This window comes from Colletotrichum gloeosporioides (assembly GCF_011800055.1).
Source record: "Colletotrichum gloeosporioides strain Lc1 chromosome Unknown consensus_19, whole genome shotgun sequence".
NCBI classification, from domain to species: Eukaryota; Fungi; Ascomycota; class Sordariomycetes; order Glomerellales; family Glomerellaceae; genus Colletotrichum; species Colletotrichum gloeosporioides.
The window spans coordinates 265,681-293,256 of NW_025544664.1; the positions used below are offsets into that span (position 1 = coordinate 265,681).

The 27,576-nt window shown below is 52.1% G+C and overlaps 7 protein-coding genes across 7 annotated transcripts; 2 read left to right on the plus strand and 5 right to left on the minus strand.

Annotated features, from left to right (window-relative positions):
* Positions 1–995: 995 nt before the first annotated feature.
* Positions 996–2,970, plus strand: GCG54_00006375 (uncharacterized protein; the record flags this gene model as incomplete). Its single annotated transcript, XM_045406378.1, has 4 exons — positions 996–1,093; positions 1,193–1,584; positions 1,641–1,933; positions 1,999–2,970. 4 exons carry the CDS (start codon positions 996–998, stop codon positions 2,968–2,970), a joined length of 1,755 nt encoding a protein of 584 aa, XP_045267670.1.
* Positions 2,971–3,222: 252 nt separating this feature from the next.
* Positions 3,223–4,800, minus strand: GCG54_00006376 (Cytochrome P450 monooxygenase psoD; the record flags this gene model as incomplete). Its single annotated transcript, XM_045406379.1, has 1 exon — positions 3,223–4,800. The coding sequence occupies one exon, from the start codon at positions 4,798–4,800 to the stop codon at positions 3,223–3,225; it is 1,578 nt and encodes a 525-aa protein (XP_045267671.1).
* A 775-nt stretch (positions 4,801–5,575) lies between these two features.
* Positions 5,576–8,779, minus strand: GCG54_00006377 (Vegetative incompatibility protein HET-E-1; the record flags this gene model as incomplete). The annotated part of the gene is made up of 2 exons (XM_045406380.1): positions 5,576–6,899; positions 6,957–8,779. The coding sequence occupies 2 exons, from the start codon at positions 8,777–8,779 to the stop codon at positions 5,576–5,578; spliced, it is 3,147 nt and encodes a 1,048-aa protein (XP_045267672.1).
* A 4,652-nt stretch (positions 8,780–13,431) lies between these two features.
* GCG54_00006378 (Cytochrome b2) lies at positions 13,432–14,633 on the minus strand (the record flags this gene model as incomplete). Its single annotated transcript, XM_045406381.1, has 2 exons — positions 13,432–13,464; positions 13,518–14,633. The coding sequence occupies 2 exons, from the start codon at positions 14,631–14,633 to the stop codon at positions 13,432–13,434; spliced, it is 1,149 nt and encodes a 382-aa protein (XP_045267673.1).
* A 1,264-nt stretch (positions 14,634–15,897) lies between these two features.
* Positions 15,898–18,797, minus strand: GCG54_00006379 (Monoamine oxidase N; the record flags this gene model as incomplete). The annotated part of the gene is made up of 4 exons (XM_045406382.1): positions 15,898–16,686; positions 17,491–18,276; positions 18,331–18,599; positions 18,668–18,797. The coding sequence occupies 4 exons, from the start codon at positions 18,795–18,797 to the stop codon at positions 15,898–15,900; spliced, it is 1,974 nt and encodes a 657-aa protein (XP_045267674.1).
* Positions 18,798–19,703: 906 nt separating this feature from the next.
* Positions 19,704–21,762, minus strand: GCG54_00006380 (Lignostilbene-alpha beta-dioxygenase isozyme I; the record flags this gene model as incomplete). Its single annotated transcript, XM_045406383.1, has 6 exons — positions 19,704–19,841; positions 19,931–20,587; positions 20,659–20,749; positions 20,828–20,938; positions 20,993–21,104; positions 21,174–21,762. The coding sequence occupies 6 exons, from the start codon at positions 21,760–21,762 to the stop codon at positions 19,704–19,706; spliced, it is 1,698 nt and encodes a 565-aa protein (XP_045267675.1).
* A 2,897-nt stretch (positions 21,763–24,659) lies between these two features.
* Positions 24,660–26,847, plus strand: GCG54_00006381 (Sulfate permease 2; the record flags this gene model as incomplete). The annotated part of the gene is made up of 2 exons (XM_045406384.1): positions 24,660–24,996; positions 25,070–26,847. The coding sequence occupies 2 exons, from the start codon at positions 24,660–24,662 to the stop codon at positions 26,845–26,847; spliced, it is 2,115 nt and encodes a 704-aa protein (XP_045267676.1).
* Between the last annotated feature and the right edge of the window lie 729 nt (positions 26,848–27,576).

Below are 27,576 nucleotides of genomic sequence, written 5' to 3' on the forward strand. Positions count from 1 at the left end.
ATGACATCCCATCTTCGGGACGAGATTCATAAATAATAAACATGGTAGCATGCACGATCTGAAGGATCTTATCTCCATCATCATCATCGTTTGCTTTCGTTAGTCCGTGTTGTTGGTTCTGGACAATCGGATGTTCGGTTGTGGAGAGTCCGAAGGTCCGCCTTTAGGGGACTTTTTCAGCCCTATGAAACATCATCTCGGACTCAGCCAAGCCTCTCCAAAGACTCATTTTGATCTGGAACCTAGCGCTAGCCACGTCTATGACTTATCGGTGTGGCTTGGCCCAGGAACTTGCCGTCTCCCCCTTAACGTGCATTAACAAATTTCAAGCATCACCAGCCGGTCGCAGCTGTTCCGATCACTTTTCCCCAGCTTTTGACAGCCCGGAAGATCTGTTTTCACCATTCCGGTGGGCTTCCGGATTTCTCGGGATCCCTGGTTGAGCTGCCCGCGGCCCCCGTTCCTTGAGCTCGCGCGGATCCGTGCTAAGCAGGCCCCCCTTGCCAAGCCAGCAAGCGGTAACCAATTTGACTTTGGCAGACAAAACCATGTCTGTCCCGGAGATTCCACGTCCATGATGCGTCAGATCGGCTCGGGTGGGCTAGTCGCGGGCCTGTACATGGTTATTTGTCTTCCGACTCCCCCTCTGTTTACCCTCTCTTGCACCCGCGCGCCCCTCACAGCCCATTTCTCCGCCCTCCGAACGTCTCGCGAGCCTAGCCAGCCATGGCGGATCAGTCAGCACATTTGAACCCGCTCTCGGTGCGTAGCGGAGATTCCCATGGCCCATTGTCCGCTCTCTGGTTCCTCTCAGGGGCAATGGGTATCTGCTTTGGTGGCTCTCATGGCTGACAGTTGTGTCTCATCTCACTGTGTGTAGTGCAAAAGATGCAAACACAGAAAGGTCAGTCTGTATTCTCCCCGGCGAGAGCGCTGTTGACGAGCATCAACTGACGGGCTGTCTTCGAAATCATCAGGTCAGGTGTAGTCGGGTGATGCCGACATGCGATAGATGTAAAACACACGATATCGACTGCGTCTATCCTCAACGGGTCAAGAGGAAAGTGACCAAGACCCTGACGGACCGCCTCTCGTAAGTCTCCGCCCCTCTACTTTCCTCCGTGCCGTCTCTCCGATGGCCAGATTTACGAGAGATCGTTGGCTCAAACTCCGTTTCTTGGCGACTCCCTAGCACAACGGATGACGCGCTCTCGACCATCCTGGAACGGTTACAGCGCGTCGAGGAGCACTGCACCACGCTGCCCAACGGGGGCCAAGCCGTTGGCTCTCTAGATGCCGCACCCCCTGCTCCCGCGTCTGATCCTCCCGCCCCGCTGCGGCACACGTCAACATCCAACAGCGCGCCGTCCAACGTCTCCTCTCCGGCTCCTTCGAGCGCGGCGGTGGTGGCGTCCCCCTGGACGTCTTTCGCCACCCCGAGCGCGACTCCTGAGATTGACACGGCGGCCATCTTGAAAGATGCCGTTGATCAGGTTCAACGACTGAGGTTACAGACTATTGCTACCGCGACCATCACTGAGAATGTCACTATCCCGCCAGAATTGTGCAAACAATGGATCGAGAGTACGTTGGAACTTTAAGCCCGTCAATCCTTTGATCATTACTCATTGTGTTACCAGATTACTTCACTCACATGCAAACGGAGATGTTTGTGAGTTTGATAAATCTCAAACTCATCAAGCTGATCCCCGACTTGCTTGATCTTCCTCATGTTCACCTAGATCCGGCTATTCTCGTGGTTTACTACGGTATTCTCTACCACGGCTGCGCTCTTGGGGCAACTTTTGAGGGCAATGCCGGCAGCGGCTTGCAGTATGTGCGCATGCTGTATCTGTGTTGTCTTCGTTCCCTGCCTCTCTGGCAACGGGAAGCAACAGGGACAACGACAGACTTCACAGCTGCGATCTTCATGGTGAGCTTCGCACCAAAAAGTACTCCACTTACCGAATGGTTTGGTTAACTCAATATGATTTACAGTGTCGCACAGCTGCGGAATGCTTCGACGAAGAGCTGAGCTGGCGGATGTACACCTACGCCACCGACTATGCCCAGAAGCTGAACATTCACAACCTCGACGCTCACACAGAAGGCACCAGCGTTCTTCTAGACCAGGCCAAACTCGATGCCGACCGGAAGGGTTTCTGGGAAATGATCCAGATCGACTTCTTCTTCCGCCTACTATTCAACAAGCCACCATCAATCACCGCCAGCATCAACTCCTGGAAGGTCAACCTGCCCTGGCTGTCAGCAGACGCACAACCCGACATCAACGCCGTGCCCACCATCGCTTTCCTCGTCGGGTCCCGCCAGACCTTCATTCTCTCACGATTCTTCCAGGAGCTCGAAAACAGCAACTGCACCGAGGAGGAGATGCGGCCCAAGACCGAGGACCTCTGCCGCGAGATCGGCCAGCTCTTCGCGGAGTGGGGTGTCGAGGAGTGGGTGACCAAGACCATGTCCAGCGAGAACAAGTCGGAGGCCTGGATGATGAGCGACGTCGCCATGTCGGGCTACACGTACGTCATCTTCATGCTGCGCAAGCTCTCTGTGCTGCGCTCCAACTCGCCGCGCCCCGTCATGTCCGATGCCGATGTGCCCGACTCGCCGCTCGCCGTCGACGCGTCGCGCCGCCTGCTGAGCGTCGTCCACATGGTGCTGGTCAAGAACCCGTTCCCGGAGACGATGTGTGTTCTGTTTGGCATTTATCGCCTGTACGTCGCGTACGCGTGTTTGATGAACAGCGTGTTGCATTCGGCCGATGTACGCGCGCATATGGACGACGTTGCGCTGCTTGAGCAGGTGTGTGATGTGATGACAGTTGCGTCGAGAGGGGAGAAGGACTTTGTGCCGCTGATTAGGGCGATTCAGAGCTTGGGGATGGAGGTCAAGAGGAGGCTTAATGAGCCGGGGACGACTATCACCACACCGATGTTGGGCCTGGGAACTTGAGACTGTTACGATTCATTGTGGCGTTTTTTCTGTTCGTCATTCAGCCTGTTATTTCATGGAGATTTGTACAACCATGGTCATTACGGAAAATGGAGTGCGGCTCTTCTGGTTTGCCATCGGTGGTGAAATCGGGTATCATGACCTTGCTGGAATATCTCGGGGTGCTGTACATGATTTCAAAATAGATATGGCTAAGATATTGGAATTCATTGAATGATCATTACGCTTAGTATTACTGCCCTCCGTATTAAGTTATTGTAGAAGAGGGTCGTCCTTCAGTGACTGCTCGTACGCTTTCTCTATCAGCTCCGTTCTTTCAAGACTTCTCGGCTTGAGATCAAAATCGAAGTGCTTCGGCTGAACGTTGAAACCCTCGACAAAGTTGTAAACAGGGGGTATAATCTCCTCTCCGGCAGAATTCTTGGCTCTGTTGACGTTGCAACCCCAAGCCAGCATCGCGATCTTCAGGTTGAGACTCCTCTCGGCAATGTTGATACCCTGGCAAATTCTTCGGCCATGGCCGAAGGCTGAGTAGTTCTGCAGGTTGGGGTACTGCGTCAGAGGCTCTTTGTACGTCGGGAAAGACGGGTCTAGCCAGCGGTCAGGGTTGAAGGCTTCAGGGTCGGGGTACTGCTCCGGATCTCGCTGGATAGCCCACTGCACGGCATGCACAACAGTCCCCTTCTTCAGGAAATAGCCGTTGTAAGTGTCGTCTTCCGTCAAGCGATGGGGGAATCCTCCGGCGGTGATGGGGTAGACGCGGATCGTCTCCTTGACGCACGCTCTCACGAGAGGCAGCGCCGCAATGTCGGTGAAGGTGGGTAACCTGTCGGGCCCGACGACTGAGTCAACTTCCTTCTGAAGCTTCTCAAACCAACCAGGGTTCCGCATCATGCACAACACAAATGACGCGAGCGCCGACCCCGAGGTTGTGGCCGCGGCCTGGAACACGGACCCAAGCATCCAGTTCGCCTCGCGCCGCGTGAGGCCCCACTGCTCTTTCGTCTCAAGCCAGTTCCGCGCCCACGACGGCGACTTGCTGCGGTCAATGAGCTCGTGGAAGAAATCCTCATCGCGCCGGCGGCGTGCGCGGAGGTACTTCTTCCAGGGTGCGAGCCATTCGGGCACATACATGAGCGACGGGAACAGGTCGACCAGGTACGCCCCGGGCGACCCGACGCGCTCGAGCTCGTGGACGATGTCGAGAATCATCCTCGCGTCGCGGTCATGCCCGCTCTCCAGCCGCAGGCCGTAGATGATGCGCAGGCCGAGGCCGACGCTGAAACGCTCGAAGAGCGCCTCGTAGTCGCTGGGGTCGCGAATCAAGTCGCGCAGTAGACGGATGCCCTCGATCTTCTGCTCCGTTTCGTAGAGCGGGGCAACGGGGGACATTGTCACCTGGTGCAGGAACCGGCGGTACTTGCGCCATTGCTCGTCATACGGGAGCAGCAGCAGCATGTGGTCGTCCGTGAGGAGGTGCGAGGACGCGGGCGCATAGTGGCGGTCGCTGTAGATGTTACCGCGCTGGCGGAGGAGGTCGTTGGCGGCGGTCTCGGTGCCGAGGAGGACGTGCTCTTGGCCCGGGATGGAGAGGCGGACGATGGGGCCGTGCTCCTTGATGAGTTCGTGAAAGGCGAGCCACGAGTGTACCGGGGGGATGGAGAGGAGATTACCGATGAGGGGCTTCGGCTTCGGGCCCGGCGGGAGGTCCGTTCCCGGTGGGAGTTGTTGCTGTTTCCTTGGCTTCAGGGCGGTGAGGATGAGGGCGAAGAGGATCGCGGCCCCGGCTGCCAGGTACGGGTTCACGACGCCGCCCAGGGAGGGAGACATCTTTGAGCGGGTTCTACACGATGATGGCTGGCGATGGTTGAGATGTTGCGTGGGACACGTCTCATTCACCGGGTTCTGTCTGGCTCGCCCGAGCGAAGATCTTCATGTGGGAATGTGGAAACAAACTCCTTCAGCAACGGGGTTTGTGACTGCCGACAGGTCTTTATGCTGTGACATGGTCCCATGGAGGGCCCCCGCATCATAGTAGCTCTTTGTTATCAGTGTAGACCCCCACTCATGGACAGGCGATACCAATTAGAGATGGTGGCTTGGAAATACGGCCTTAGCAACGGTAGTGCCAGATGTAGTGTCGGGTAGCTCGAGTCATGTCCGTCAGTAAGTAGCAGCATATCAAGCACGTATTGTAAGTCTTGATATCCGTCATTAGATTCCATATGTTGCTGCCAACAATAGAGCTTTGTTGCCGATGCGCCAATGTGGCACAGCAGTGAACCACATGGTTTGTGGGGCAGGTGGCCCAAGCTTCGAGACCTGAGTTGGATGATGAACAGTAGATCTTCAGATGTTCAGAATCAGTTCGTTATCTGAGACATCGGTCTTTGAAGTATGTCTAGGAACTTTGGGCCTGGAACCTCGAATCGGGTGGTGGTACCATCACAGTCTGGATGCGATGAGGATTTCAAAACAGAAATGTTTGCGCAGACTAATTACTACAAGTCCCAGAATTCACCAACTTCCCTTGGGACTTGTCATCGCCTTCACGCAATTTTGACCCATGCCGTGAGAGCCCGTAGAGTGTACTTCGGAAGCTTTCTCACCTTTTGATCAACTGTACCAATGTTTTTTGCGCTCTAGATTTGAGCGTTGGCTTAGTCGTCATCCCCGCATGTTGGTCATGTTCGACGGTGGCAGACTCGAGTCTCCGAATGATTTCCTCACGCTTTGCCCTAAGCAGTTGACGCCGTTCAGTGTTAAATTCGTTGAGATTGTTAATGGGGCGGGTCAGTTGATCTTGGGCATATTGCAATGGCAACTTGCCAAACTTATTTTCTGTCGAGATCCTGGCTCCATGTTTGACAAGAAGATCAACTGCCTCCACCTCCGTGTATCGTATTGCGTAAAAAAGGGGGGTTTCTCCGTTCTGCGTGACATTGACGTCGGCGCCCCGGCTGAGAAGCAACTGCAAGATCTCACCACGCCTTGCGTGAATGGCGTGGAAAATCGGTGTTTGACTTTCGAAGTCTTTGGCTTCAAGGTTTGCGCCTTTCTCCAAAAGCAATGCAACAACCTGACGATGGCCACACGTGGAAGCAAACGCTAGCGGCGTCCCGCCATCTTTACTGTCTGACAACTCAGTGTCGGCGCCTTGTTGGAGGAGAAGTCGGACGATTTGGTCATGGCCGTTCCTGGCAGCCAATAATAACGGCGTTCGGCGACTTCCATCGGTTGCATTGACGTCAGCCTTTCGGCTTAACAAACAATTAACAACGTCGTGGTGGCCCATATATGCAGCAATGGCCAACACAGGGCAGTCGGCTCGAAATCCAACGCTGTTTGGAAGACAAGGCAGGCCTTTTTCATTGACATTGGCTCCATATTGGAGCAAACATTCAACAATGCCAGCAAAGCCCAGACGGGAGGCCACAGCTAGGGGAGGCTCATTTTGAGCTGTTAAGCGCGATCTAGACTGATTTTGAAACCCGCCTCTTACGTCTGCTCCCTTTTCCAACAGCGTTCGGACAACTGCACAGTGATTCGCCTTCACTGCCACATCTATCAGAGTCTGGCCGTTTCTGGTATGAAAGCTGATGGATGTCTCTGTCTTCAGCAACATCAGCAGGGCTGCATGGTGCCCCAGCAGGGCTGCTGTTGACAAGGGAGACTGTCCACAGCTGTCCGAGCGGTTCACAGCAAATCCTTTGGATAAGAGTGACTCCAGCACTGGAATATTGTCTGCAGCAACTGCCAGGGATAGAGCACCTCGCCCTTCAGAATCTTCGATAGTATTATCAACTTCGAGATATTTCCAGAGATATTCCATGGCCGCGGTATGTCCACCGGTAATTGCAAGTATGAACGCTCTTCGCACGATCTTAGGAATATTGTCAGTTGAAGGAGTGTCGCTCAGCTGAAGATCTCTACAAAGACTGATCAACATCAAGCGATGCCATTGTCTCTGTCTACTCTCAGAGTGCGCCATCAACTCTTGGATCGAATGGGATTCCAGGGAAATTTGGGACTGGATTGCCTCCTTTTCTCCTAGGAGATCGAGAAAGAGTGGATCTTGAGCTTGCTCTTTTCCCTCCAGTGGTTTCTTGAACCCCGACAAATTCAAGCTGACCGGCCAACTCTTTGCAAATAGTTTCAAGAGTGAGTCTGTGTGTGCAAGTATCTTCAGCTCCTGATCTGCGTCCACCACGATGTCCATCAACTGTGACGGTGTCGCCGGTGTTGCCAATGTAACCATATAAAGTTTCGAACCGGGCAAATCCTGCGAGAGCTTAATTCCCAACGTCAAAGAGTCGTTGCTTGCAATCCTGCTGCCCAAAAAGCCATCTGAATCGACTGTTGCTCGAGCAATTATGTCAAGAGCCGTGTCCCTAGATGCAACCATAAGATGGCAACTTGCGTGCACTTCCATCTGCTTGACGCCAAGTTCGAGAGCAATTACAAAGTCTTTCAACACTCCAGTCTTTTGGCGAACCTTCCACCAAGACCGCCGAGCAGCATTGTGTCGTATATCCATAACGGTACTAATGACCGCCCGGTCTTCATTCCATTGTCCATCGGAATAGGTATCGACGACACTCAGATCAGTTTTCAGGAGCTCGGACCACTGGTTGATGTGAAAGCCGTACGTGCATTGACTCAGTGCTGCTTTGTTGCTCGGCAGCAAAGCCCGAAGTCGAATAGGTCTAGGTGCCGAATCTGCCTCTGTCGGAGGTACACGCAGGACTGCGTCTGTCCCCGCCGGTCGTATGTATTCCCGTGGCACTGCGCCAGGCGTAATGCAAAGGAGAGGGATTCCCACCACTGCGTCATTGTGGTTCATGGATTGACAGTTGAGAAACCCGATAGCCTGTCCAGTCTCGGTATTGCTGAGACGGAGACGCAACGGCAAGCAACCCCTCGCAGTCTCCAGTCCCTCTATGGTTGAGTCCCCATTTCCCACCGACACTATGTTGCCACTGTGCATGAAAGCAGCAGGGCTAGTGGCTAAAGCGTTGCCGAAAAGATGGATGTCGATATTTTCGGGTTCAACGCCGTCGTTGGAGTCAGGGCTTATACCCCACGCGAGAATTGAATCGTCCGCAGTTTTCTTTATGATTTCTTCCTGGAGTCGAATGAATGCATGCTCCTCTTCCCCATATATCATGGGCATCATGACATCAAAGATCCCCAGGAGACAATATGCCAAGTCTTCCTTTCTCTTTGTGACTCTTTTGGCTGCCCAAGACATTCGCTGTGCGACGCTAGCATTGCTCACATCATCGAAACCAAGGAGAATCCCGTATGGAATACCTGTAATGCTTCTGATAGCACCAGCCAGCTCGTTTTTCTCTCCTAACGGACACCAATCGCAGTCATAGAATCTAAGGCTTCTAGGAGCTAAGAGCTCCTGCAGGGTCCATCCTCGTGTAAACCAACGGCTCGTGTGAAGTTTCTCCAGATCGACTTCTCCGGTACGACTAGAAACGTCCGCAAGGTAAACGTAACAAATAGACGATTCCTTATACCATCGGTACATGGAGTTGATGGCTTCGCCTAGCTCGACAGAGTTGCTTTTGTCGATACAACAGGTGTCAATCCAGACGTAGCTGTGACCATCGGATCTTGCCTGCTTAAAGAACCCATCTAGCTTATTTCCGAATTGTCGCTGGGATGCCTCTTCTTGCTGCATATCCTGGAATGATATCTCCTCGTGGTCCTTTCCCCATGTATGAGACAAGATAGCGTAGCTGGGCGTATCGCTGTGGAATTCTTCCAGCCTGCCTGTTTCAACGTCGATGAGTCGCATGGCAAATACCTGAGACGGCGAGGCTGCCACGAGATTACGAAGACACCGATGTCGACAGGAAGGGACGAGGATGCAAATGAAGCTTTAGACCTTGCGAGACGTGCCAGGGATGGGGGGGGGGGGGGAAAAATTGGGAATGNCCGGGGAGGGGGGGGGGGGGAGAAAATCTGGAATGTCCTCAGACAGACGATACGCGATGAGCAAGCTTGAGGCTGACGATGCTTCAAAAGGTGATAACTTGGCACTGGATAGGATTTGTGCAGGAGGAACGATCAGGCTGCAGCGGACCTTGTCGAGCCGCCTCATGCCGACGTGTCCAAGACAACCATCATCTGATAGGTCAGAAACTCAGAAGCAAGCCCTGCACCTACACGGCGATACCCGTTGTGTGAGCTACATGTAACTGATAAACAGCTGATGCTGATAGGTCGAATTCTGAAGCTCAGCTCAGTACCTGTAGGTGACACAGTACACGGTGAGGCTGCTGACGTGCTATGAAAACCTCCACAAACCTCTCGTTACTCTTCTGCGTTTAGCGCATTTTGATAGGTGTACCAGAATCCCCTGCACCACCATCAAAAACTGGCCTTAGAAAGGGAGAAACAAAAGGGAGAAACAAAAGTGATGAAAACTGCACTTCGGGGGTGTGTCACTGATTTTGACGTCGATAATCAGAGGCCCATTATCCGCAGGCTCCTTCACAGGGATAGACTTTGCTGATTGATCGCGATTGCCCAAGGCTAAGCGGAGCATTGCGGCGTAATTGTAGGCCCTTCCCCATCCCACTTGGCGCACGAGAGCCGTTGAACTCACATTGAGTCGATATTTATGCTTCTCCACGTTTCGCCGGTGGGGAAACATGTCCTCGGGCCCGCGGCAGACCGACCTGCAACTCACCCAACCCGCATACCCGCGGGGTCCCCGACCCTCGGTTGCCGGATTCTTCGGGCCCCGTCCGCGCCGCCCTTGCACCCCGCTGCCGAGATCAATCGACGATGATGAAGACGTCTGTATTTCTACCAGTGAGGAAAGTTAGTGATCGGGTGTATCCCCGACGCAAGATCTACGCAAACGACCAGTAGCATGTTTTCAAGCAAACTGCCAGACTCTGTGCCTCACTGCAATGTTCATCTCACCTCCAAAATAGACGTTCGGCGATTAATTACCCAATCCGCTCCCTCGGGAAGTGGGTAGACGGCATGCCACCGGCGCTGTATCCGCGGACCGCTGAAAGGCCACCCGCCGGGGGAAAAGCCAACATCGCGGATAAGGGCAAGAGTTCCAGACCGTATCCTGTTGGTCGCATCCCACAGAGCAGTTTATATCGTCACTATGTATTCGATGTATAAGAAGCGCATGTTCTCCCACCCCGCGCCCGGGAGACCCGGGGTCCGACGGGCGCCCGACGCACCACCTGACGGATCGTGAGCCCACGCGAGCGGCGTTCTTTTACCTGGTCCAACCCGACTAATCAGCAATTTCAATCAACTCAAAAGCTGATCTTCCTCCTAAGGCTGACGACGTCCCATCGCCCTCGGGCTAACCTTTTATTCCATCTCCGCTCCGCGTTGTCCGTCGGGCGGTTGGTCGGATCAATTGTCAAGCAAACACACACTGGACATGGACCAAGTCAAGGTGGAGCGGGCGGAGGTCGAGCCCCGGCCGGCGGCATTTCGATCGGTGAGTTGGACCAATAAGAAACTACGATGATGAATCATCGATCGATCGAGTTGTTAAGTTGAGGTTGAGGCTAATTTCACTGCATTGGTAGTGCGACTGGTGCCGTTCTCGAAAGGTAGTTGTTGTCCATGCCGGTGTTAGTCGCTAGGCTGCACAGCCATTCTGGTAGGCTGAAATGCGACGACATTTCGGCCTCTCCGTCTCATGCTACAAAGTACACACGATGCTGACCATCCTTGTTAGATTCGGTGCGATAAGGGTTCGCCCTGTACTAGCTGCAAGGTTTCCAAGGTTTCGTGCGAACGAAAGCTCCAACTGAAGCACAGGACCCAAGCACAGAGAGTGCTCATATCACCGGAATAGTGGGTTGCCATCTCCAGCGGGTCCCCAAGTTGCTCTGTTTTTCTGACCACCAGAGACCAACAGTAGGGCCAAGATTGATCGTATTGACGAGCGTCTCGATAAGATCACGCAAATATTGATGGACTTAAAGCAGCAGACCAAGATCCCAATAAAGCAAGAGATGCTGAGTCCCAGGCCGAAGCCGCACCCTCTCTTGGCATCCAAGGTCAGAGCCGAATGAAGGGGAGAGCACAATTCACGATTCAAGCATAATGAAAACGCAACATGGACAATTAGGAGGAGTTCCGGGATGCTCAAATATATTTTTCTACCTCGTAATACAGCACATACAGTTGATGCTTAGATTGGTTGACGATTCGATCGCGCCTTGATTCTTGGTGTAGATAAAAGCTTCGTTCCTATGATTTCCGTTCTGCTTGTTTGTATCAGCTTTTTCAGGGCTACAACGACGCTTGCCAGTTCTCTAGTGTAGACTGTCGACGTCGTGTCGTCACCCACGTGAGATCATCCAATCCGGTCGATATTACTTTATGCAGACTGCTACAGACCCGACACGAACGATCGTTGATGCCACTGTTGTACGAGTGCCTGCTCCGGGCATGGTTGGCGTTCATCTTCATCTTCCTCTGTGCCTTCGACGGCATGAATGGTTATTGTAGTTTTATTAGAACGATGGAAATGGACTTTGTAGTGGGCTACCGAGTGCTCATAGCACACCAAGAAGCTCTGAGCACCCAGTCAGACCTGAAGCGCGCTCATCGCCCGAATAATGCACTGCTCAGGAAATTCGTACGGCATTAATTGATCCTCGTTCAAGGTCGAAGCCGTTGAATAATTGAAATTGTGGGAATTCTGATGAATGATTCCAGATAGACTGTAATGAAAAATACAATGCTTCTTGGAATGAACATGCTTGTACCGTTACGATGTTCCGCCAAATCATAAGGCTAAAACATACTGAACACCTGCACCGCCTGCTTGCCACCTTCCATCAGTAAGTGCCAATCACTCGTCAAAATGCCTTGAAGCTTTATGAACATGAAATACAGTTGTTCAAAGTTCTCCGGCCAATTATCCATTATGGGCACTACGGTAAATGTGAGAGTAGCACTGAGTTTTGAGAAAGCATAACTTACGCAGAGCACAATCTATTCCCAAATATGCATGTGAGTGATTTGAAGTACTTTCTCAGGGGCCAGATACTTACACCGCTACCCAGGCATTTGACAAGAACGGACTCTTCGCCATTATGCGGGCTGTGGCACACTCTGCGCGTCGGGAATGTTTCGGTTTTGTTACCGGGTTCTTTACACTGTACATCTGGTATTAAAAACACTCTTCGAGATAGCGAAGGTGCTCACTTACACAGTAGGTATTGGGCTAGAGCTTTTTAGCTGGCTGTACAACTTTTGTTGTGATATAGTGGGTAAACATACTTGGTTAAGAGAGCATGAGGCTCCTTCGGGTTTGTCCCATCCAGCGTTACAGTGAGCGGCCTCCGTAGCGGCGACCAGAGCGAGAAGAAAAGCCGGGTATTTCATGTTTCAATAACTGATAGCACGTCAAGGCAAAAGTGACAGAAATAATCAATAACTGTTCGCGGGAGAATAAAAAGCTGAACAGATGGGATGTCGGTACGAGAGGGGGGATATATACTAATTGTATGTCAAAAGGATTGCTAGAGAAGTCGGAAGATGAACAGATAGTACTGTCTACTGCCTTAATAAGCGCACAAGATTGAATACAATGCTTTGAGACGTCGATAACCGCGTGTTCAACCTCCTGGCAAATCATCTACATCACATACTCAGCCCTGCCGGGGCTGACCGCCACGGTTTGAGATGATATTAATGTCGCAAGGTATCAGATGTCGGTAAATTTAGTCTCAAGTGATCTTCGAAATTCTCCATCTCGTTCTTCTGTATGTCCATGTATAATTTAGAGCCAAGGTTTCAGGTTCCTTAGAGGGCGTTCCTAGCCTTAGTGTACCTCATGATGTACGACTCGTGACGGCCGCCTACTGGAGGCAATCCGGGAACGGTGTGCCAAAACAGGCATGATTTACCCGAACTTACATCTCTGCCGAAATGTCCCAATACTGACAATGCTGGCTCTTTGTTGATTGTTAGCAGGGGCGGATGTGCCTTGAAACTCAGAACGGCCATCATCCCAGGGCACGTCAAGGTCGAAAATAGCATAGTATCGTGTGTCGGTGAAATTAGTTGGCCCTGGCTAGCCGGAACTGATCGAACTTCTGCAAAAAGGATTCTCAAAGCAGACGTCATTCTATATAAATCGATTGTTATTTCGCTCATTCTTTCATCCCTTCCGATGAGATGACAACTGGTATGAGACAAAACATGGAATAACTTGACAAGTTTGGTCAACATCTCGCCGAATCACTTTGCAATAGTGATCCTTTCCTTGGATCAGTCAAGACTCCAATTTATTCTATGTCTATTCAAATACAACGAAGTAAACTTGACGTAACTTGAACGACTTGAGTACATTGCCGGAGGAAACGTGACCCTATCACCAACCCAATCGTGAAATCGGTTTCGTGATATCCGAATACAGCTGAATGTCAAGCTTTCGAGGGCTTCAAGCGCTCAGCTGTACCAGCCGTTGTATTGGAGCTTGACCTATAGAGACATTGAGTAAGCTGCAAACCAATGGAATGAGGAAGGTGACTTACGAAAGACGAATTGATCTGCTTCAGATCCGCAACCCCAAGGTTCGCAGCATCAATCGCAATCTCATGCTTCAGAAGCTGCGCAGCCCTCGCCACACCCTCAGCACCGTACGTATTCGCAAACATGAATGGGCGCCCCAGGTCAACGGCCTTGACACCAAGCGCAAGCGGCTTCAGTACATCGGCACCGTACCGCACACCGCCGTCGGCAAACACCTCAGTCTGCGTGAAGACTTCCAGCGCCTCTTGATGGATTTCCAGCGCCACTTCCAAGCCTGACGGTGAGCTGTCGAGTTGGCGGGAGCCGTGGTTGGAAAGGATGATACCGGGTGCTCCATGTTCCACAGCTAGCTTAGCATCTTCGACGGTGTCGACGCCTTTGATGATGATAGGCAGGTCGGTCATAGACTGCAAATGCTTGTCGTATTCCCAGGTGTTGTAGGTAAGAGCGGTATCAGCGGAGCTAACGCCGTAGCGGGCTGCTCTGTGGCGGTTACCGTCCGCGGCCGAGTCCACCGTGAAGACGAGGGCTTTGTGGCCTAGAGCCTTGGCGCGATCAAAGATCTCCTGGGTTGCGGTGTCGTTGTGCTCGAGGTAGACTTGTTGGAAGGTCACCTGTCCATCGACTCTGGCGTTGGCAATGTCTTCGCCGGAGCGTGTAGTCCGGAGGGCCGGGATGTAGAGAATGCCTTCCTGCCCTGCACCACCGACGAGACCCAGTTCTCCCTCGGCATGTTCTAGACCGGCACGGCCACAGGGGCTGATGTAGAAAGGGGCAGAGAAGTTGTGACCGAGGATGGTTGTCGGCATCATCGACTCGACCTTGGTGATGTCGACCATGACCCGGGGACGGAAGCGGAGGCGATGGAAGCCTTCTAGATTGTTCCGGTAGGAGAACTCGCCTGCTGCGCCATTGCGATAGAATGTGTAGCTTGACAAGTTGAGGTAGTGGCGGGCTGCCCAATCGAAGTCCCGCAAGCCGACGAGTCGGTCTAAGGGAGGCAACTCGCCAGCTGGGAGATCACCAAAGATTTCCTCGATTCCAGTGTCGGGTTCATTGAGGAATGGGCGAGCTGCGAGAGCGGCGCCGACAAACGACAAAAGAGTGAAGGATCGCATATTGAAACGAGTGCAGCGTCAAATGAGTGTGGTAGATGCTGGTAGTTCAAAGCTCGGAAACATCATTTCACCAGAAAGTCTGACGATGCTCTATGGTTTTATAGCTTGATTCTCAGACTCGCCAGGCTTTAGATCGTACGTACATATGCTGTAGTCATTGAGGTTCGAGACGGAGCTATCCCGACGTCTGTTGCTTCTTTCCTGGTTAGCTATCTGGCTTAACGATGGCCAAGGATCTCATCCAAATTGTAAATTATCACGATGTTCCTTGGCAATCCTTCGCAGACCAATCTTATAAGCTTGTTGGATGCTCACGTTTCCCAGTGGGGAAGGTTGATGCTGCATGGCTGGGGATGGATTTACCAACATGAACCTAGCTAGATTTGGGAGTTCGGAGGAAACGTCCCAAATGAAGTACGACTGATCCATGTGCACACCTAGGATAGCTTGCGATTGGACGTCAACATCAAGATCGGTACCTGATAAGTCCCGGCAATGATTTCAGGTGGTTCGTTTATTGCCATTAAACCTACCGTCTCGGCCCGTCAGGAAGACGATGATCAGCAAGCCCATGATGATATCTAATGTTGGGTTAGCAATCAGGCACCAAGACGGGATTTTGCCATGGCATAGGAAACGTGATCTCGCGGCCTTCAAGACTTCCACAAATTCAGACATAACTGAAGTTCACAACGTTAATCAACTGTTCTTCCTGATGTGGAACTGTTAGTTGGAAATCAACCTTCCATCACCAGAGCTCGGTTATCTCGGTCGCCGACTCCTCCATACAGGAGCGCCTTCTGCTTTCGGAAATAAGTCAGAGCCCGCTACCGTAGAATCAGATGGCGACATGATCAGGGTGTCAGCCATGCTTAACAGGGATACTCTCCCGATGCCCCACGACGAAGTAGTCCGGACGTGGGGGTTTGTTGGCTCACAGGACACTTTATTCAAGAAGCTTAGAAGTCTGTAAGGGATAAATACGAATGAACGCCTTGATTCGAGTTTCCTTCAATCTGGAGTATTGTCCACAGAAAATGGGGACGACAATTCTTGGCAGAGAGAAAAGGGGAAACTTCATCATCGGGATCATGCCGTCGTGTTCGGCAACAAGCCGGTCCCACTTCAACTTGACAACCACTACAGTTTCAGCTAAGCTACCATAGACGCGATGACTAGGATACTAGCTGTGGCACGGTATTTATCAACATGTCATGATTAACGCGACGAGCTCGGTATGGGAATGCCATAAGGTAACCTGCCACTATTGCCTTTGCCTTAACTTCAGCCACATAAACACAAGAGCTACAAAAAGCGCCAGAAATAGTCCAAATGTCGCGTCCAGAGACGTGTCCTCCGTCGAACTTTGAACCATGCTAGGTCTATATATGGTCCTCTCCGCCAAGCGGTGAGCTGTCTGTGGGTCGTGAGCAGGGAGGAGCACAACCTTTTCGCTACTTGCGAATTCCTTAACTTTCCTCAGAGAATCGATTGCCAGGGCTGGATTGTTGTTGACGCCATCCGTGAGCTCCTTGTCAAGTAGATCTTGATCATATGTAGCATCTCCAAGCAGGAGATACGTAACGTCATCGGCGTATACAATCACCGACACATGTCCTGGCACATGCCCGGGTGTGTCAACAGCCACCACTTTCCCGTCATCGGTTATAGGATAGCTCTGGTTCCATGGTCCAATAGGGCCACCGGTTGGCTGAAGGAGTAGAGGTTTGAACGTTTCTGGCCATTGATTCGGAACAGCCCCTTCAATTGTAGCATGGATTGGCTTCCCGTATGCCTGCCAATGTTCTTCAGTGATCCAGACTGGTGCTCCAACCAGGTCTGGTAGCCCGTCGCCGTGATCATGGTGAAGATGAGATAGTACGACTGCCTTGAGGTTGGCAGCTGCAAGGCTCTCCTGCTCGAGAAGAGAACCGATGCCCTCGTCCTTTCCGACATTGATATCGACAGCAAAGTGGAAAAAGGGCATCCAAAACGGAAAGTATCCCGGTTTCAGAGTGTTCGCAGACTCGCCAGAGTCGAATAGGATGTGTCCCTCGGGATGATCGATTAGGTACGTATTGATTGGCAGTGGCGGTGTCCAAGACCTGTCAAGAAAGACTGATAGGCGACGTAGAAGTACAGCTTTCTTTGCAGGCTGATGGCGGTGGGAAGGGCGGATTCATATGGTCCCTGTCTGGAGAATCTTGATGCTGATGGCCATCTTGAAGGTTTTGTCCAAAGGTATTGTCGATTTCTGGCAAGAGCATGGCAGTTGGTTCATTCCCAAAAATTAACTAGTCGTGGTGAGATGAGATGGTTATTTACTTACGCCCGCAAATATTGGCTCTGGGTGGTTAGAGGCAGCGGTGATGATGTAGCTACTGAACCCCGCCCTACAACCTGTAAAGTGGATACATATCAGAGTGTTCGTGCCGGTGGCATATTCGCTCTGGGCCTATGATCTTCAGTGATTGTGGAGGATGGTGTCTCTTAGTCCGGGGTTCCAAATACCTGAGCTTGAGAAAGCATCAGTAGCGCGGGGACAGGCGTGCGCCGTTTTCCGTGGTCGGAAGTGTCAGCCACCGACTCCCGACTTCATACCTTTGGACGGCAGTTCCTGTTGAACGCCTCGTATTGCCACCCATCACGCTAGTGAACCAACGTCTGGATCTCATCAGGTGTACAAGAATGTAGAAATAGAGCTATGCGTCTTTTGGGTGAGCAGTTGTCGGAACTGCTATTCTCTGCGACAACCCATGCGGTGTCAAATTGGACTTCATCGCTGAGAGCCCAATTCGTCAGCGAGGGCGAACGCAGCGCGACGCCCCTGCTCAATAGCCCCATCTATATAACCAACCCAGCCATCGGCCCAGTCCGACCCAGCAAGAGTAAGCCTTCTAGACGCTCTCCTGTTCTGCATGAGTGTACCGAGGGTTTCCGAAAGGACCTTGGCAGGGTAGACAGGCCAAGCCCCTTTGGAGAACTGGTCGTTCCGCCAATCATGCCAGAGATACTCGTTGAGGGCGTCATCCAGGATCGTCAATGGTGGCCGACCGGGTGCTTCAAGATGGGCGCTCTTGAAGGCAACTATGTTGACACCCCCAGTGTTAGAAGCAGACTCAGTAATGCCAAAGCAGGCAGTTTTGGAAGGAGTAGTAACGCCAAAGAATTTAGCCGCGCATTTTGATGAATGCACGTGAAGCTTTCCGCCAAAATTGTAGTGCCCGATCGAGGCAAACGAAGGAGGCAGGGCAGGTATGAATTCGATATCGGCGAGGCAATGTACTGGGACGGTGCAGATAACGTGACTGGCAGAGAACTCTTGGCCACCCTTGACCTGAACGTTTGCACTTGTCGAATGCGAGGTGATAGCAGTGATATGGCGGTTGAACAACGACGCACCCTTGAATTCGGCAAAAATCATTTCGGCTAGCGCTGTGGTTCCTCCGGGAATCTTGAAGGCTCCGTTGATCTCAAGATATCGCTGGAAGTTGTACCCAGAGAGTGCATAAAGCCATAGCAGATTTAAGAACCCAATTTGGGATATGTCAGTCAGGCCTGAGGTCGACATCCATATTCTGAGTAGCCCTTCTCCTTGCTCCGTGACATTCATCTGGTTTATACGCTCTTCGGCGCTGATATCCTACACGGCGATTGCTTTGTGGTTGAGGAGAGGTCGAGTCGGCTGAGGCATAACAATTCGCCCGCCATGGCCGTCGACGTCGAAGAAAGCAGCTGCGATAGGGGCAAACGAGGCGCCCGCCTCCTGCATGCTCTTCAGGTTGCCATCAGTAATCAATGGACAGTCCGGCTCCATGCCAGCACTCTTCTCGGTCGCCGTGAGACCATATTGACACATCTCACTCCACACGTGAGGTTGCAGGTGGTGGACCCAGCGGCCGCCCATTTCGTAATCATCGTTTTGCCCTTTTGCAGTCCATGTACGGCCGCCGATGCGATCCCGAGCTTCGAGAAGAAGTACGCTCAGGCCTTGTAGAGATAAATCTCTGGCGGCTAGCCCGCAAAGCCAGCACCAATGACGATGACGTCGTGAAATTGGGGTACATCATTAGAGTCGGGCTTGACGGCTGCTGTGGGGAGGCCTGTGTTGACAACGTTACGCTTGAAGTCCCAAGAGCTGCCTTCTCTGGTTCGAAACGACATATTGGATGTTGACTTGGAATGTCGCTTTGGCGTGGGCAAGATCATATGATGAACTTTTAATTGCATTACGCTTGGCTGCTGACAGGTCAGGCAAACAAGAGAATTAATTGAATCACATAGAGAAGACGAAACCTTTCTATTATACCTCGTTGTCGTTGATCAGCTTACACGTCATGGTTGAAGGCTATGATCCAGGAAAGTCCGAACGTTCGAATGGCCGCGTCTAGTTCTCGTTTAAGTAAGTAATGATGAACTATTAGTTTCGAAGGTGTAGAGACGGGAAGAAAGATTCTCAAAATGCCATGACTTTCCGGATCGCGCGGGCTACCGAAATATAGCAGTTGGTGAAAATATCGGACGATGACAACACATGGAACTCAAAGACCAACTGACGATCAAGTGGAAACAAACTATTCTTCAATTGGAACCCACAGCCCATAATGTTCGGCGGGCAAGACGTCAATCTCATTGTAATAGCTGCGAAACATGTTTTCCAAGCAAGGTCTTGGTCGGCTTTGATGAGAGCCGATGGCCGCAAGGTCTCTCTGTAAGCTTGCCGAGCAAGTCTACTGAATGGCAAGAAGCTGGCGGCAGTCTGCAATTCGCCATGAAAGCTGATATATCACAGATGCTGTTGCAGTATTCAAATTTGAGATTCATACTGATAGGCATCGCGAACAACCGCAGGCACACAATATTTCAGACCATGCAGGTTAGACCAGCAAAACTTTCTAATAAAAGCTTTGCCTTAGCCAACGAGTTCATTCTGATCTAGGTGCCAGGTAGGAAAGCTATTGGAAAGAGTAATTTATCGGATTAATCCATTATCCGAGAAGCTTGCGCGCCTTCATTACGCCTTGAGAATGTTCCATACTTACTTCGACCGACCCGCAAATCTCGTTAGGTCTACCGCATCTTCACGGCACTGGTAGCCAAGTCCTCGTAGGGAAAGGGAGCTCCAGTCCCGAACTCCTTGAGAAGACTAGGAGTAACGCCAGCGTAGTCTACGAGTGGCTTCCTGCTGGCAAAATCGGAAGCGGGAACCTTACAAGTCATTATTAGCGAAAACTGACAGAACGCGGGGTGCCCCCTCATATGATTAATAAAGAACGGGAAGTCTTGTTTCAACTCACCCAATTACCATGTACACCCTCTCGGATTCTGAACGGAAGCTGGATAATGCTCACAGGACCCGCCGTAATATCTCGCGTATCCAGAATCACGAGGCTTCCAAGGGTTGTGGTGTGGTCGCGACAGGAGACGACCAGGAATCCATCCGCTTCAGGCGCATCCGCGGAGCGTGGGACGAAGCAAGGCTCTCCAACCGTCACGTCCGGGCCTGCGCTCCACACTTTTGTGGTTCCGGCGGCGATGTCAATGTGCAGGACGGCACCGAAACCCCGAGGTGTGGGGCCGCCTGACCCGAAGGCATGGTTGTAGGGCTTCGTGGTGTAGCGGTCGTCGCAGCGGGCCATCTCGCCGGCCACATCACTGATGATGGTCGGCGGCTCCATCTCCGTACTGTCGGCGGTTGGGTCAATCTTGAACCTGACGAACTTGCCCACGGGAGGACGGTGGCCGGGGTTGTGCGCAGACTCGAGTTCGGGATGCTGGGTTGGGAAAACGCCGAGTGCATCTGTGTCGTGGAGGAAGGTATCGATGTAGATGCAGCCGTCATCACCCTCGAAATGGTTACTCACGTGGCCCCAGTAGTGGTTCTTTAGCGAGGTAAACCATCTTGCGTCCTCTGGTTTGGGGCCACGACGTGGAAGGACACCAAAGTGATTGGCCTTTGGTAGTGTGGAAGGAATTAGCCTACGGACGTTTTTCGCCGATAAGGACGGGTCTAGAAATTGCTTACAAGGAAAGGGTTTCGTCGAAAATGAGTTCCGTTGGCCTCCTTCATGTGCTTCAAGTCGAACTCGTGCGGCGTCATCCCGAAGATAACATAACTGGACTTTCACGTGAGCATCTGTTCTCGTTTCGAAGCATTACAAGCCCCAAAGTTTCAGGGGAGTTTGGTAGCACACTTGTCAGTTGCGGCCATGTCATGGGTCCAGGTGACGACCGGAGTTTTGATCCAACACTCATCCAGCAATTTCCCCTCTTTGCTGAACCTGTAATAGGCAAGGTCATTCGAGCTGAGTGGGTGAGGTCAATATATGCCTAAGAGAGTCCACATTACAGTCACGTACCCAAGCCCAGCAGCTTCCATGCCGAAACCGAGCATCTCACCAGTGGAAATATCCGTCTTGGGGTGGGCGCAAAACGTCTTGGCCGTCATTTGGCCCTCGAAGTCGTACACCCCTGTGAGTTTTCTTTCAGCTTCTCTTCCTTTTTCTCAATTTGAAGGAAATAGGGCCCCGTGTAAATTACCAATCGTGTCCAATGTGTCAGGGTCCACGAGCAATGGCGGGCTATCTTCCTTGAGGACGAGCAACCTCTTCTGCCACCACTGAACATGCGTGTTGCCCGTAGACTGAATCTGGTCAAAGACTCGCGGGTCTCCTGCATAAGGGTTTCGATACGTGCCCCAAAGTGGCTTGCGAGCCGCCCGTTCCAGGATGAAGCGCGGGGTCCGAACGAACTTCTGCTTGAAGTCGACCACGCCGTTCGAGATTCTCCAAGCGTTCACGGCACCATCGCCATTGATCCAGATGTCATGTCCATTACGGTTGGCAAACACAAAATCGCAGATGATGCGGTAAAATGTCCCGTCGATGCATTCGGGGATGTTTCCGTGGACGACGCACGAGGCGATCTCGGCGTCGAATCGGCCGGGATGATTAACGGGCTGGGCGCACAAAGGGTCGGCCGCCGCGAATTGGAACTCGCTACTAATGGGCAGATTCTGCCTTTTCTCATCAATGGTTGCAGAGAGATCGGATGCCACGACTTGAGTGTTGTGGCATAGTCGCTGGAAAGTGTCCCACTGCGGAGGGGTTGGTATTTTTTCGTCAGGCATTGCTGATATTTGCAGATGAAATCTCACATAATCAACGAGCAACTATCATCAACATGCCCAGCCAAAGATCATCTCTTTCGATGGTACTCAATGTTGCATTTAAGTACATCATGAAACAAATTACTCAGCGGGCAGTCGTTGGATTCGCCGACCGTCTGGGGAGACAATAAGCTTCACCCGTGAACTGGAAGAAAACACATCATTGTCGCGGGCCATGATCAGTGTCGCAGATCGCGCCCCCAGCTGACGTGGTGCTGAAGCTCTCGCCGATCATGATGCCATGCAAACTTGCGGCGACACCCATTCTGCTGGCTCCCTATCTCCCCGCCGAGCTTGCGGTCTTCGCACAGCCCGGAGGCCGGAAGTGTCTGTGCGCTCGGAAGAAATCTACTCCAAGAGGACTCTGAGTTGAACATGATCGCCGCAGGGAGATCTTAATCAAGGCTGGCGTCCCCGAAACAAGGCCAAGCAATGTTACATGGATGTGCACTCTGGCGCAGTCAATTGGATCACATCCACATGCTTTTGTCACTCATTCTCAACTTACGTATATCCATGAACAGCTGGACCAAGTCAGCCCGCAAGTTCAATAAACGGGCTATTGAATTACGGGGTACATTTCACGCCACACAATTCTTGTAGACCCATGTCGTAGCTAGCTGTGAGCAACTACAGATGAAGCGTTCATAGGGTAAGCTAATTATACATTGGCATTAAGAACGCGTCATCGTTGATCCCGAACAAATTGGCAAACACTGAACACTCACGAACTTTGTCAATTATGTACCCCCTACAGCAAGTCCTTCTTAAGATGGCAAATTATGATTAATCAATAGTAGAATACCAACAAGCCTGGGTAAAAATTATCATGTTGCTTGATTTTGGAGGTGTTATCCCAGTTATGATCGCGTTGAGGGTTTCTATCGTGTTACGGCACGGAAGGGGAAGGGGGCGGGGCCGGAGTGGCGCGGGCGGGGCCGCTTATAAGGAACCGGGAGATAGCCGCGCGCAGAAAGTTTAGCAGGGCAGGTTTAAATACATCGAGCCCTACGCCCAAAGGGGCATTCCCTACTCTAGAACTCTGTTCGACACTTGGACTGACACACTAGGTACGTAGGATCTAAAAACAATGGATATCACAGATTGTAGTGGAACGGGGTTTGGTGGGCCCACTGGATTTTTCGGCGTTTTCGGCGTTTAGAGGTCAGATTACTAGCCCCCTTCAAGGGGCGAGAAGTTAGCTCAGACATCATCATCAATCCTCATAGATCAGAAGCAGAATTCACTTATTTTTTAGCGGATTTTCGAGCTTTTAATCCCATTCTTTTTATTTTAGATCTATAAAGTAGATAAGAAGTCCTTTCCTTTCTCTTTTAAGATCGTAGGCCTTAAAACCGTAGAGTTACGTAGTTATAGTAGCTATACGCGCCCGAGGGCGCGTACGCGCTGCTGCGTTGCATAGCTCTCGGCCGCCGGGCCTACGACCATTTCAGTAGTAAGATCAACATGCTCCTGTAGCTGAAAGGCCTTTTGACATGACAGCAGTGCTGCTGAGCACCGAGTTCGTCAATTTCATTGCCAGTAATAAAACGTCAATTTTGTTAGGTGATTAATAGTGTAGCTCTCATTTTGCTTCAAGTAATAGTGTATAGGAGCATTCAACTTTGTAGTAGTTGAAGTTGTTCGGTAATCGATTTTTCATCCTCGCGTTCGGTTTGAACGTTGATCAAGTCGCCCACAGAATTTAAGACGACCAGCCATACAAGCGCCCATGTTGGTTCAGATTCTCTCCATAACCCTCACTCTACAATCTCAGCCCCTATGTATCTTGTTTCGTATTCAAGCAGTAAGATGATGGTCGTTCTCTCCTACTTGTTGCGTTTATTTCCCCATCTGGAACCTGAGAGTAACTGTTGAATCAAATGTGTCATGTACTCGAAACCACATTAGTCCTGAGGCAGAATTCAAACAGGTCTTCTGTTCACTACCGAAACCGACCTTTACATTTTCGCCAGTAAGCCTTGAAGTAATGGACCTTTGACATCCCCTGGAAGCACCATCGCTCTCAAGCAATCGCCTACCATGGCCCGCCAGTTTAAACAGACTCGCGACTCATGCGACAAGTAGTGCCGTGTTGCCGATGAAGGCACTACCTAAGACTGTCAATAGCAATCTGCAGAACGTCGTACTTGACAGCAGCCGCAGCAGAATATTGAATGTGATATGGCGATATCGAACGCATAGCCATTCTCATCAAAAAAGGGAAACTCTGAATTGCATGGCCTTGCGCAGCTGGTGCACCCCCGTTTTTTGAGTCAATATCCCAGCCCCTAAAAGGCCCCAGAAAACACGACGAACCGCCGAGCCCCAAAATTAGCATGGTTCGCCAATCAGGGGCCCCAACAGTGGATCGTCCTCAAAACTGAAACGAGACAGTCGACTTCGGTCTCGTGAAAATCGTCGATTGGTCCTTCTGGAATGGCCGTCTTTCACCCCCCAAACCACCCAGACCACCCAAAACTCGCGGCTTAGCCCGAGGCGTTCTGCATCTGTAATTATGAAACTAGCGAGATGTAGTATTGAGCAGCTCGGTATCGAGAAAGCAATGATTCTTGTTAGGCGTTTTTTCCCCAGCTCCCTGCTCGTGTCTGTAGGATTTTGAAGTTCTTTATCTCTTGGTGTCCCCATCGAAAGCAAAATCCCAGGATGAAGTCTACATCGCTCTCTGTTTTCCTCTGTATTCGACTGGCTGTTTGTTTACATCCTCTTGGCTGACTACTCTCCTTTTTGTGGAATTTGTCATAAATCTGTGTTGAATTTTCGTCTTCATCGTTTCGATCCTAAGCCCGACGACAACCCTTCCCGACGACCCTCCCCGAAGGAACCAAACCGCCATCATGGGCGCGAACTTGGGAGCGAAAATCGCCGGAATCGGTGCCGGGTTGAAGAAAGATGCCAACTTCTCCCGCGTCGGCTCGGGGGCCAAGATTGGAGTGAGGACTCTCCGTGCTGGCACGGGTCGCTACTTCCTCAACAAGGTTCCCGTCTTCATCTGGATCTCATCGTACGTGCCCGCCTGGCTCCTGGGGGATTTGGTCGCCGGTGTGTCGGTTGGGCTCGTCATGTTCCCCCAGGCCCTCATGTACTCGGCCTTGGCTGGTGTTCCTATCCAGATTGCACTCACCTCGTGTTGGCTGCCGAACATTCTTTACGCCGTGATGGGAACTTCGAAAGGTAAGGACACACACTTTTGTGCTTCGTAAAAGGCGTGGTGATATCCTCTTGACTAATCATCACGGGAAACCAGATGTCTCCTTCGGGCCCATGTTCTTCCCCTCCATCATCATCGGCGGCATCAACACCGCCATGCCCAAGCCCGGCCCGCCCCCCGCCCTGGTCGCCGCCGTCCTCTCGCTCTGCGCCGGCATCTGGTCCGCCCTCTTCGGCTTCCTCAACCTTGGCTTCCTCTTCGACGCGCTCTCGGTCCCCATTGTGCTGGGCTTCGGCTGCGGCATGGGCATCATGGCCTACATGGCTCAGGTTCCGCTCCTCTTCGGCATGGTCGGCGTCAGTCCCATGCTCTCCCACCTCACCGGCGAATTCATCGCCAACCTGCCCAAGACGAACCCCTTCGCCGTCGCTCTCGGCTTCGGCACCATCGTCTTCCTCGTCGTGCTGCAGAAGGTCCAGAAGAAGCTCGGCGCCAAGAACGAGATCGTCCGCCTCGTCACGAGCAACCGCAACCTCTTCATCCTGCTGCTCACGCCCTGGATCACGTACATGGTCAACAAAGACCGCGGCGACAAGCCGCTGTGGGTGTCCGTGTCGCCCGTCGAGACGGAGGTCTCCTTCGTCCAGGGCATGAGCTTCGATCTCATCAAGTCGCTCTTCTTCCCGAGCTTCATGGTCTGGTTCGGCATCGCCCTCGAGCACATCCTCGTCGCGAAGGGCCTGGGGCGCATGCGCGGCTACAAGGTCGACCCCAGCCAGGAACTCGTCCACCTCGGCATCTCCAACATTGCAAACTCCTTCATGGGCGGACTGCCAGTCGGCGGCGGCGACATCACCCGCGCCAGCGTGGCCGCAACCTCGGGCGTCAGGAGCCCCATCTCCGCGCTCTTCGTCGCGGGAATCGTCGCTGCCGGCATGTACCCCCTGAGCAGCTTCATCGAGTACATCCCCCTCCCCGCCGTCGCGGCCATCATCATCGTCGCCGTCATCGACACCATGCCCTCGCCGGGCGGGATGGGCAAGTACTGGGCGTGGTCCTTCGCCGACTTCATCACCTTCCTCCTGACCTTCAACGGCGCGTTGATGGCGACGCCCCAGATCGGCTTCGAGCTCGGCGCCGGCGTCCTGGTTATCTACACGCTCTGCCGCTTCATGAGCTCCCGCCCCAAAGTCATGCTGGGCGTGGACCTCGAGGGTCAGCCGGGTGTGTTCTCGCTGCCGTGCTGGGAGGCCGGGGAGAATGTGCCGCCTGGCGTGTGCGTCCTGTCCCTCGAGAGCGATCTGATGTACGCCAACGCCGAGGGGGTGCGGAACCGCATCGTCGACACCGCCATGATCTGGCACGCCTCCGTGCCGTCGACTGTCAACAAGAACGACCGCGCCTGGAGCGACTGCCGTGACAAGCGCGTGGAGTACCTGCGAAAGCGCGCCAACCTGACGCAGCCGGAGTACCTGCTCCCGGCCCTTCGACTCGTCATCATCGACATGACCAAGGCGCCCTTTATCGATGCGTCCGGTCTCCACGCGATTGAGGATGCGAAGGCTGAGCTGCGGGCTTTTGCGGGTAGCGGCGTCGAGTTCCGGTTTGTGGGGGTGAGCGATGCGGTGAAGCGCAGGTTCGAGCGCGCGGGCTGGAAGATTGCTTCTCCCTACGATGACGATCAAGAGCAGCAACAGGAGCAGCAGCAGCCCGAGGGCGAAGAGGTTGCTCTCCCTGATTACATCTTTGACCATTTGCCCACTGCTATTCGGACGCCCACGAGGGCAAGGAATGTCCCGGATCAGGTACCCCTGACGCAGATGCAGTCATGGGAGGGAGATGATTACAGCTTTCAGAAGGGGCACACCATGTAAAGCGGCTGGGGGTGAAGAAGACAACAGGCATGTAGTTGAAGAGATGTAAGATAGTACCGGAAGATATGAATGTGCGCTAAAGACGGACTTTGGCCGTTGAATAAGCATGCGGCGCGTGTCAGTCTGTAGGATTCATATTCACTTATACATCTCATCATGGGTTTCCTTTGTTTCTTGCATTCCCTTCGAATTTTCTTGGATTTCATAGACTATATAGATTACCACTAGAGGCCATTTTCCTTAAAGAGAGGAATCAACCGGCATTCAATAATACACATACACAAGGCCCTGAAATAGGCGTCAATCACACGTAACCCCTGTATTGATTTGTTCGTCTCTGAGGTATTCACATTAATACTTCAAGAACTCCCATTATGGTCCTACAGAATTCATTCTCCGAGGCACGACCAATAATCATCCTCAGGTAGGATAGGAGGCATGCAACTCAATATCTTCCATAGTTTGCACACACTCGAGTGTTCGCAAGCACTGTCATCATTGTTCCTACAAAGCAGAAAGACACATCGAGAACCCAAGTGTGCCTTTTAATAATAAACAGAATCTCATTTCAGAAGCATAGATGTTAATCTTTAGGGACCCTATCGCTATAAAAGAGAGATGGAGCAGCGTAAGAGGGACCCGTTTGACCAGCAATCAGTCGTCGGTCTGAGAACTTTGATGTCTTGCTTGTAAATAACAGGTATCACACGTAAAGAGCGTGACACTCCC